At 50.8% G+C, this 12,227-nt stretch overlaps 2 protein-coding genes across 2 annotated transcripts in view; one reads left to right on the top strand and one right to left on the bottom strand.

The window, feature by feature from the left end:
- Positions 1-12,227, bottom strand: part of LOC144695762 (gamma-aminobutyric acid type B receptor subunit 1-like) — a 255,785-nt gene that overhangs the window by 190,034 nt on the left and 53,524 nt on the right. The window lies entirely within an intron of this gene.
- sft2d3 (SFT2 domain containing 3) lies at positions 7,575-9,396 on the top strand. Its single transcript, XM_078566725.1, has one exon. The coding sequence runs from the start codon at positions 7,575-7,577 to the stop codon at positions 8,265-8,267; it is 693 nt and encodes a 230-aa protein (XP_078422851.1). The 3' UTR covers positions 8,268-9,396.

Raw genomic sequence — 12,227 nt, 5'->3', positions numbered from 1 at the left:
ACACAAACAGGATACACACACAGGATAGACATACACACAGGATACACACATGGGATAGACACACACGGGATACACACACAGGATAGACACATGGTATACACACACACACAGAATACACACACGGGATACACACACACGCACGGGATATACACACACATGCATGGGATACACACACACGCACGGGATACACACACGCACGGGATACACACACGCACGGGATACACACACACGCACGGGATACACACACACGCACGGGATACACACACACGCACGGGATACACACACACTCACGGGATACACACACACTCACGGTATACACACACACTCACGGGATACACACACGGGATACACACACACACACGGGATGCACAAACACGGGATACACACACATGGGAAACACACACACACGGGATACACACACACATGGGATACACACACATGGGATACACACACGTGATACACACACACCGGATACACACACACACAGGATACACACACACAGGATACACGCACGGGGTACACACACACGGGGTACACGCAATGAATACACACACGGGATACACACACACGGGATACACACACACACGGGGTACACACACACAGGATACACACACAGGATACACACACGGGATACACACACACACACAGGATACACACACAGGAAACATACACACACATGATACACACACGGGATACACACACACACATGGCATACACACACTGCATACACACACACATGGGATACACACACACACACACAGGATACACACATGGGATACACACACGCACAGGATACACACATGGGATACACACACGGTATACACATATACACAGGATACACACACGGCATACACACACACACACACACACACGGGATACACACACACACACACAGGATACACATACGGCATACACACACACACTCAGGATACACACACGGGATACACACACACGGGATACACACACTGCATACACACACACATGGGATACACACACACACACACACACAGGATACACTCACGGGATACACACACACGCAGGATACACACGCAGGATACACACACGGTATACACATACACACACAGGATACACATGGAATACACACACACAGAATACACACACGGGATACACACACACACAGGATACACACACACACACAGATGATACACACACGGCATACACACACAGGATACACACACGAGATATACATGCACACACAGGATACACACACGGGGTACGCACACGGGATACACACACACGGGATACACACACACGGGAAACACACACAGGGTACACACACACACGGGATACACACACATGGGATACACACACACGGGATACACACACACCGGATACACACACACAGGATACACACACACAGGATACACACACGGGGTACACACACACGGGGTACACGCACAGAATACACACACGGGATACACACACACGGGATACACACACACATGGGGTACACACTCACAGGATACACACACGGGATACACACACACACAGGATACACACACACACATGATACACACACGGGATGCACACACACACATGGCATACACACACCGCATACACACACACATGGGATATACACACACACACACACACACACAGGATACACACATGGGATACACACACGGTATACACATAAACGCACAGGATACACACACGGCATACACACACACACGGGATACACACACACACACACAGGATACACATACGGCATACACACACACACTCAGGATACACACACGGGATACACACACGGTATACACATACACACACAGGATACACATGGAATACACACACACACAGAATACACAAACCACATACACACACACATGGGATACACACACACACACAGGATACACTCACGGGATACACACACACGCAGGTTACACACGCAGGATACACACACGGTATACACATACACACACAGGATACACATGGAATACACACACACACAGAATACACACACGGGATACACACACGGAATACACACACACACAGGATACACACACACACAGATGATACACACACGGCATACACACACAGGATACACACACGTGATATACACGCACACACAGGATACACACACGGGGTACGCACACGGGATACACACACACGGGATACACACACACGGGATACACACACACGGGATACACACACACGCACGGGATATACACACACACGCACGGGATATACATACACATGCATGGGATACACACACACGCACGGTATACACACACATGCACGGGATACACACACACAGGATACACACACAGCAAACATACACACACATGATACACACACGGGATACACACACACACATGGGATACACACACCGCATACACACACACACACACACAGAGGATACACACATGGGATAGACACAAACACACAGGATACACACACGGGATACACACACACAGGATACACACACGGGACATACACACACATACAGGATACACACACACACGGGATACCCACACACACACAAATGGGATACACACACACAGACACACACACACACATGGGATACACACACACACGGGATACACACACACAGGATACACACATACACACAGGATACACACATTCACAGGATACACACATTCACAGGATACACACACACAGAATACACACACGGGATACACACATAGGATACACGCATGGGATACACACACACACACAGGATACACACACACAGGATACACACACGGTATATGCACACACACAGGATATACACACACACACAGGATACACACACACGGGATACACACACAGGACACACTCACCGGATACACACGCACACACAGGATACACACACACATGATACACACACACACACACCGGACACACACACACACACACACACACACACACACAGGATACACACACACACAAAGGATACACATACGGGATACACACACGGGATACACACACGGGATACACACACGGTATACATACACGGTATACACATACGGTATACACACACGCACAGGATACACACACGGCATACACACACACACAGGATATACATACGGCACACACACACACACAGGATACACACTTATGATATACACACACACGGGATACACACACACGGGATACACACACACACGGGATACACACACACAGGATACACACACACGGGATACACACACATGGGATAATCACACATGGGATACACACACACACACGCGGGATACACAAACACACACGAGATACAGAAACACACACACGGGATACACAAACACACACGGGATACACAAACACACACGGGATACACAGACACACACACGGGATACACCATCACACACACGGGATGCACACACACACACACATACGGGATACACACATACACAGGATACACACACGGGATACACACACGGTATACACACGGGATACACACACACATGGGATACACACACACAAATGGATACACACACACATGGGATACACACACACATGGGATACACACACACAAATGGATACACACACACATGGGATACACACACAGGATACACACACACACAAGATACACACACCCACAGGATACACACACACACAGGATACACACACACACATAGGATACACACACACACACACACACACACCAGATAGACACACCGGATACACGCACATACACGGGATACACACACGGGATACCCACACACAGGATACACACACACAGGATACACACATGGGATACACACATGGGATACACACACACACAGGATACACACACACATAGGATACACACGCACACAGGATACACACACACAGGATACACACACACACAGGATACACATACCGGATACACGTACACACACAGGATACACATACCGGATACATGCACACACACAGGATACACACACGGGATACGGATACACACACGGGATACACACACACACACACACACAGGATACACACACGGGATACACACACATGGGATACACACACACACGGGATACACACACACACGGGATAGACACACACACATGGGATACACACACACAGGATACACACAAACGGGATACACACACACGGGATACACACACACACACGGGATACACACACGGGATACACACACACACGGGATACACACACGGGATACACACAACAGTGGTAGAAAATCAGTGAACAAAAGGAAGGGAGGAACATTAAACATTTAAACTGGCGAAAAGGTATAGGCAAATTTAACTAAAGGCTAACAAATCCCCCTGGACCTGATTGCCTGAAAAAATATAAAGACTTGCATTTATATAACACCTTTCACAACCCCCCGGACGGCTCAAAGTGCTTTACAGCTAATTAAGTAATTTGGTACTTCCGAAGCGTAGTCGGTGTTAGAATGTAAGAAATGGGGCATCTAATATCTGCACAGAAAGCTCCCACATCACCATGAGCTCTTATCTTGTGTAACAACCTTTTATGTGGCGTCTTATCAAATGTCTTTTGGAAATCCATCTGCCCCTGCCCCTCCCCACCTGCCCCCTCAACCTCCATAATATGCAGCCCCAGGGCTTGGTGGCTACGGTGTTCATAATGTGGCCGAAATGGTTGATTGTCCACCTGTAAATCCTTCCGATTTGCCTACCAATGGCGACTAGTTGGCAAGAGTGGGAGAGTCTGCTGGTTAGCCATGCTTGATGAGGAGTGGCGCCCCTCATGGTGCAGCCTCCAGCAACAGGTTGGCGAACTGTTCCAGGAAGAACTAGCTATGGAAACAAGGCATAAGCATGTCTGCCTTCAAGCGCCATTTGGCGCTGGTAGCTCCGAAGTGCCAGTCACAATGTTGTGGGTTCAAATCCCATTTGAGCACGAAAAATCAAGGCTGACACTCCTGCGCAGTACCGAGGTAGCACTCAGATAAGATATTAAACCGAGGTCCCATTTGCCTGGTTGGGTGGAAAAGATCCCATGGTCTTAATGGTCGCACACTATAGTATAGGCCAATGCATACAATGACTTGTACCTTTAAGAAGCTGCATAGTCACATCACTGTGACATCACCGTGTGTGAGGGTGGAGTATAAAAGTACAGCCTCCATGTTCGGTGCTCACTATTGCCGATGCTCACTATTGCCTAAGGCCCTGTGCGAACAAGACTCTAGGTACCGATCGCATGTTGTAGACTGACACATTTCAAGGTCCAGGACTACGTGCTGAGGGACGCACTAAAGCTTGGGGCAGCCACCGCAAAGGCGCAATGGGGAAAGGTCGCTGTCTAAGACCTTTCTGCCACAGTGCACCGAGGGACTGGGAACTGTTGAGAGCCCCTTGGGCTGTACAGCTCAAAATGAATGTCTGCATTGAATACTAAGTGTATTATAATTGTATTGAAGCTCCTCAGAGTGCAACATGATGGATGTTGATAACTCCAATCCCATTGTCTGATTGTCTGCATTGACCATATTGAAATGATTGTAATATTCATTGATTGTATTAATGCTCCTTGTGATCCATGTGTAAAAGTTGAATCTGATCGTACTTTTGTGGTTGTGATTTTGAAATGATTTGGAATGTTCTTCCAGATATTTTATGAATAAAGTATATTTTTCAAAAAAAACACATCTTATGAGTCAGGTACACAGTCAAGTAATCAGCCTCGGCAACTGTTAGGACCCCAGGCCAGATCAAGGCAGAGCTGTACGTGGTCGTTGCTAGTGATAAGCATCAGACACTCGTGTTCGACCTGAACCCCAGTCAGTCTCGATATCCTGCTTCGTATGGATATAGCGTTGAGACAGGTCCCTTGCGGTCTACGTCGAGATCCTCCACATATACGGTAGCAGCAGACTGCAGCGTGCCACGTCAATACGTAATGTCAACTTGTAGGATACAGAGAGAAAAAAAGATTCTCCAGTCCATATCACGTTGCTGTTTGTGGGAGCTTGCTGTGCGCAAATTGGCTGCCGCGCTTCCTACATTAGAACAGTGACTGCGCTTTGGAAGTTTCTTAGTAAGTTAACGAAGGATAAGTATTGGCTGTAAAGGGCTGTGAGATAGCCATTGATCCTGAAAGGCGCTGTATAAATGTAAGTCTTTCCTTCCCGCCGGGTTTAATTGGACCGGGGGGCGGGGCCGCTGGCTGCTGACTGACGGTTGCCCAGGCGACCTGACCCCTGACCCCGGCCGGCCAGCGCTGATCGATTGAGCTTCCCTGAGTCCCTGTCATCCGGGTGACGGGGATCGACTGAGCGGCCATTTTAAGCAGCGGCGGCCGCGGCGGAGAAACAAGAGAGAGAAAGACCCGGATACCGAGAGGGGAAAAGAGAAACAGACACAGACAGAGGTAGAGGGGGAGACAGAAACAGACACAGAGAGGGGGAAACAGAAACAGACAGAGTGGGGGAGACAGAAACAGACAGGGAGAGGCCGGAGACGGTCCGGTCTGACTCAGCCTCGGGCGAGCGGTTCACCCAGGCCGAGAGCGGCGGCGGCGCCTGAAAGCCGGACCCGAAAGAGAGAGCGTCTTAAAGGGGCAGTCCAGCAGGAGAGGGTCTTCAAGGGGCAGTCCAACAGGAGAGGGTCTTCAAGGGGCAGTCCAACAGGAGAGGGTCTTCAAGGGTCAATCCAACAGGAGTGGGTCTTCAAGGGGCAGTCCAGCAGGAGAGGGTCTTCAAGGGGCAGTCCGGGAGGAGAGGGTCTTCAAGGGGCAGTCCAGCAGGAGAGGGTCTTCAAGGGGCAGTCCAGCAGGAGAGGGTCTTCAAGGGGCAGTCCGGGAGGAGAGGGTCTTCAAGGGTCAATCCAACAGGAGTGGGTCTTCAAGGGGCAGTCCAACAGGAGAGGGTCTTCAAGGGTCAATCCAACAGGAGTGGGTCTTCAAGGGGCAGTCCAGCAGGAGAGGGTCTTCAAGGGGCAGTCCAGGAGGAGAGGGTCTTCAAGGGGCAGTCCAGGAGGAGAGGGTCTTCAAGGGGCAGTCCAGCAGGAGAGGGTCTTCAAGGGGCAGTCCAGCAGGAGAGGGTCTTCAAGGGGCAGTCCGGGAGGAGAGGGTCTTCAAGGGGCAGTCCAACAGGAGAGGGTCTTCAAGGGTCAGTCCGGGAGGAGAGGGTCTTCAAGGGGCAGTCCGGGAGGAGAGGGTCTTCAAGGGGCAGTCCGGGAGGAGAGGGTCTTCAAGGGGCAGTCCGGGTGTAGGGTCTTCAAGGGGCAGTCCGGGAGGCGGAGGGACTCTGAAAGCAACAGTCCACAAGGAAGAGGAGGAAAATATTTTAAAGCGATAGTTCAGGTGGAGGAGGGACTCTTAAAGCGACAATCCCTCCACTTGAGTCCATTTAGAAAGTATACGTGGAGCCTTTTAAAGCAACAGTGTATGTGGAACTTCCTGCAGAACCTCTTGTGATGCAGCAGCTGCTCTGACTCTCTGGGCCATCGACTTTGTGCTAGCTTCAGTGAGTGCTCGTTGCCCTGACTCTTTCCCGCATTTTAATTCTACACCTGTGCAGTTTTTGTTGGTGCTTTAAGAGGGGCGGGCGAATATTGTCTTACCCTCCTCCTCAGGAGTTTACGTGCAGTGTTTGAAGGAAAGTCGCATCTCACTTCATCGAGAGTGGGCGGCCAAACATGACTGATCTGAACCGGCAACTGCAGGAGTACCTGTCAAAGTCACGAAGCGGGCGGAATGGGGATGGAGGTGACAGCGAGCCGCTCCTCACTCCAGACCCCGATACCCCAGCACCCGTTGGGGCTGTGTCCAGCTGGGTGAGCCAGATGAACCCGTTCTCCTCCGGACAGAGCAACAAGACAGCGTCAAGCCAGGGCTCCGGTCCCTCGTCTGGGGGTTTTTGGTCAACGGATCCGGACCCCTGCCTGTCTGTCCTGTCCCGCCGCCAGAGGCTGACAGCTTTCGGTCTGTGCCTGGTCATGGGGCTGCTGTGCTTCAGCCTGTCGGCCGTCTACGCTCCCTTCATGCTGCTGAAGGCTCGCAAGTTCGCCTTGCTCTTCACCCTGGGCAGCCTCTTCGTGCTGGCCAGCCTGGCCCTGCTGCGTGGACCCTGGAACCAACTCCGCCGGCTTCTCTCCCGTGACCAGCTGCCCTTCACCGCCGCCTACCTGGCCTCCCTCTTCGCCACCCTGTACAGCGCCCTGGCGCTGCAAAGCACGTCCCTGACCGCCGTGGCCGCCACCTTCCAGCTCCTCACCCTCGCCAGCTACCTGGTCAGCTCTGTCCCTGGGGGCGCGGCCGGTCTCCGGTTCATTGGCGGCCTCTTCTCCTCGGCCTTCAAGCGCACCGTCAGCAAGAGCCTGCCCGTATGAGAAAGAGACTGAGTGGTGGTTGGGGATGGTGGGGGGAGAGAAAATGGCTTGGTGTAAAAGACAGCCGTTCCCCTTAGGAAGTGTCAGCCATGGCTGTGGACTGCACTCTCTCTCTCTCTCTCTCTCTCTCTCTATCTCCCTCGTCTTCAAGTCAGTAGGTTGTGAGTTTGAGTCCCACTCCAGAGGCCCAAGCACGAAATCTTATGCCGATGCTCCCTGTGCGTTACTGAGGGACTGCTTCACTGTTAGAGGTGAACTATTTCAAATGAGACATTAAACCGAGGACACCTTCACCCGCCCTCTTGGGTGGCCAATGCTTCAAAGAAGAGCTGGGGAGCCCTCCTTGGGCTCCAGGGGTCAACATTTCTCCCTTAATCACCATGAAGGAAAGCTGATTGCCCAGTCATTGTCATATTCCTGTGGGGGGTTTTTTTGGGATCTTGGCTGCTGCATTTCTTATCTTACAACAGTGACTATGCTTGTGGAAAAAAAAATGCACTTTGAGACAATTAATGGTCGTGAAAGGCGATATATAAATGCAAGTCTTCCTTTCCCTGGCTTGGAGAGAGAAGAGAGAATGGGAAAGATGGCTGCCAGCCAGGAGCAGACTGTGACATCCGATGAACACGGCCTCGAGTGGTGAATGGAGGTACCACCTGGCAGCAGGACGCATAAACGATCGTGACAAACAATCGGCTGAATTTTAACTGCGCAGCATTGGGTACCCCCCCCCACTCCCGCCGGCCCCCGTTAAAGCTCCCTCTATTTGAATAGAGTCGAATTCCAACTAAAACTTCAAACCAAAGGCTGAACTGACTGAGAAGCAGCAGTGACTCTGGGTTGAATGAAGGGGCTGACGCTGGGTTGTAGATTGTCTGCTTCCCTGCTCCTGGAGGTGTTTGATTGTCTGGGTGCGGTGTGTACAGGGACATCAGGAGGGCTCCAGCAGAGGAACGTGTTTGTTAACCCTGCCCTAATGATCCTGCTCTTACTGCACCCAAACAATCCAGGAAGCCTGGGGGCAGGCCACCTGGCCTCCAATAAACTGTGATGGTGATGGATCAAATGTACACAATGTGTCCACTTAAATGGTAATAAATTGCACAGAAGCTGTGTCACTTCAAACAAAGACTGGTTCTGGAGTGAGTGGGAAGATCTAGGTGGGGTTAGTGCAGGTCTGTCACTGTATAACACGGGTACAGTGCTGGTGGGTACAGCTCTATCGCTGTATAACACTGGGGTACAGTGCTGGTGGGTACAGGTCTGTCACTGTATAACACGGGTACAGTGCTGGTGGGTACAGCTCTATCGCTGTATAACACTGGGGTACAGTGCTGGTGGGTACAGCTCTATCTCTGTATAACACTCGGGTACAGTGCTGGTGGGTACAGGTCTGTCACTGTATAACACTGGGGTACAGTGCTGGTGGGTACAGCCACGTCTCTGTATAACACGGGTACAGTGCTGGTGGGTACAGCCACGTCTCTGTATAACACGGGTACAGTGCTGGTGGGTACAGCCACGTCTCTGTATAACACGGGTACAGTGCTGGTGGGTACAGGCCTGTCACTGTATAACACTGGGGAACAGTGCTGGTGGGTACAGCTCTGTCACTGTATAACACTGGGGTACAGTGCTGGTGGGTATAGATCTGTCAGTGTATAACTGGGGTACAGTGCTGGTGGGTATAGGTCTGTCAGTGTATAACTGGGGTACAGTGCTGGCGGGTACAGGTCTGTCAGTGTATAACACTGGGGTACAGTGCTGGCGGGTACAGGTATGTCACTGTATAACACTGGGGTACAGTGCTGGTGGGTATAGATCTGTCAGTGTATAACTGGGGTACAGTGCTGGTGGGTATAGGTCTGTCAGTGTATAACTGGGGTACAGTGCTGGTGGGTATAGCCCTATCATTGTATAACTCCGGGGTACAGTGCTGGCGGGTACAGCTCTGTCACTGTATAACACTGGGGTACAGTACTGGTGGGTACAGCTCTATCACTGTATAACACTCGGGTACAGTGCTGGTGGGTACAGGTCTATCACTGTATAACTCCGGGGTACAGTGCTGGTGGGTATAGGTCTGTCAATGTATTACACTGGGGTACAGTGCTGGTGGGTATAGGTCTGTCAATGTATTACACTGGGGTACAGTGCTGGTGGGTACAGGTCTGTCACTGTATAACACTGGGGTACAGTGCTGGTGGGCACAGCTCTGTCACTGTATAACACTGGGGTACAGTGCTGGTGGGCACAGCTCTGTCACTGTATAACACTCGGGTACAGTGCTGGTGGGTATAGGTCTGTCACTGTATAACACTGGGGCACAGTGCTGGTGCGTACAGGTCTGTCACTGTATTACACTGGGATACAGTGCTGGTGGGTACAGGTCTGTCACTGTATAACACTGGGGTACAGTGCTGGTGGGTACAGGTCTGTCACTGTATAACACTGGGGTACAGTGCTGGTGGGTACAGGTCTGTCTCTGTATAACACTGGGGCACAGTGCTGGTGGGTACAGGTCTGTCAATATAACACTGGGGCACAGTGCTGGTGGGTACAGGTCTGTCACTGTATAACACTGGGGTACAGTGCTGGTGGGTACAGCTCTATCACTGTATAACACTGGGATACAGTGCTGGTGGGTACAGCTCTATCACTGTATAACACTGGGGTACAGTGCTGGTGGGTACAGCTCTGTCACTGTATAACACTGGGGTACAGTGCTGGTGGGTACAGCTCTGTCACTGTATAACACTGGGGTACAGTGCTGGTGGGTATAGGTCTGTCACTGTATAACACTGGGATACAGTGCTGGTGGGTACAGCTCTGTCACTGTATAACACTGGGGTACAGTGCTGGTGGGTACAGCTCTGTCACTGTATAACACTGGGGTACAGTGCTGGTGGGTACAGGTCTGTCACTGTATAACACTGGGATACAGTGCTGGTGGGTACAGGTCTGTCACTGTATAACACTGGGGTACAGTGCTGGTGGGTACAGGTCTGTCACTGTATAACACTGGGGTACAGTGCTGGTGGGTACAGGTCTGTCACTGTATAACACTGGGGTACAGTGCTGGTGGGTACAGGCCTGTCAGTGTATAACACTGGGGTACAGTGCTGGTGGGTACAGGCCTGTCAGTGTATAACACTGGGGTACAGTGCTGGTGTCAGTGTATAATAGAACCAGAAAATAAGAGCAGCAATAGGTCATTCAGCCCTTCGAGCCTGCTCCGCCATTCAGTATGTCCCTGGCTGATCCCCCATCTCTGCCATACCCCCACTCTCCCCACATACCCCCTGACGCCTTTAAAGTCTAGAAATCTATTTCTTACTTAAATATATTCAGCTGTGGCTTCCACAGCCTTCTGTAATAGAGAATTCCACAGGTTCACCGTGTGAAGAGGTTCCTCCTCATCTCAGTCCTAAATGACCTACCCCGTATCTTGAGACTGTGACCCCTTGTTCTAGACTCCCCAGCCAGAGGAAACACCAACCCTGCATCCAGTCTGTCCAGCCCTGTCAGAATTTTATATGTTTCAATGAGATCCCCTCTCATTCTTCTAAACTCCAGTGAATACAGGCCTAGTCGGCCCAATCTCTCCTCATACATCAGTCCTGCCGTCCCGGGAATCAGTCTGGCGAACCTTTACTGCACTCCCTCTACAGCAAGTATGTCCTTTTTTGGGTAAGGAGACCAAAACTGCACACAATAGTCCAGTTGTGGTCTCACTAAGGCCCTGTACAGCTGCAGTACTCCTCTACTCAAGTCCTCTCACAATGAAGGCCAACATATCATTTTCCAACTGCTTGCTGCACCTGCATGCTTGCTTTCAGGGATAGGTGTATAAGGACACCCAGGTCCCTTTGTACATCAACATTTCCCAATCTATCACCATTTAAATAATACTCTGCCATTCTCTTTTTCCTCCCAAAATGGATAACTTCACATTTATCT

Source organism: Cetorhinus maximus, chromosome 21 (genome assembly GCF_964194155.1).
Source record: "Cetorhinus maximus chromosome 21, sCetMax3.hap1.1, whole genome shotgun sequence".
In the NCBI taxonomy this organism is placed as follows: Eukaryota; Metazoa; Chordata; class Chondrichthyes; order Lamniformes; family Cetorhinidae; genus Cetorhinus; species Cetorhinus maximus.
Note: the sequence above shows the minus strand (reverse complement) of the source record. Positions and strands in the feature narration are given on the sequence as shown.

Bases quoted from the DNA above. Each gene is read 5' to 3' on its own strand.
- sft2d3 (XM_078566725.1), top strand. From the start codon at position 7,575: ATGACTGATCTGAACCGGCAACTGCAGGAGTACCTGTCAAAGTCACGA.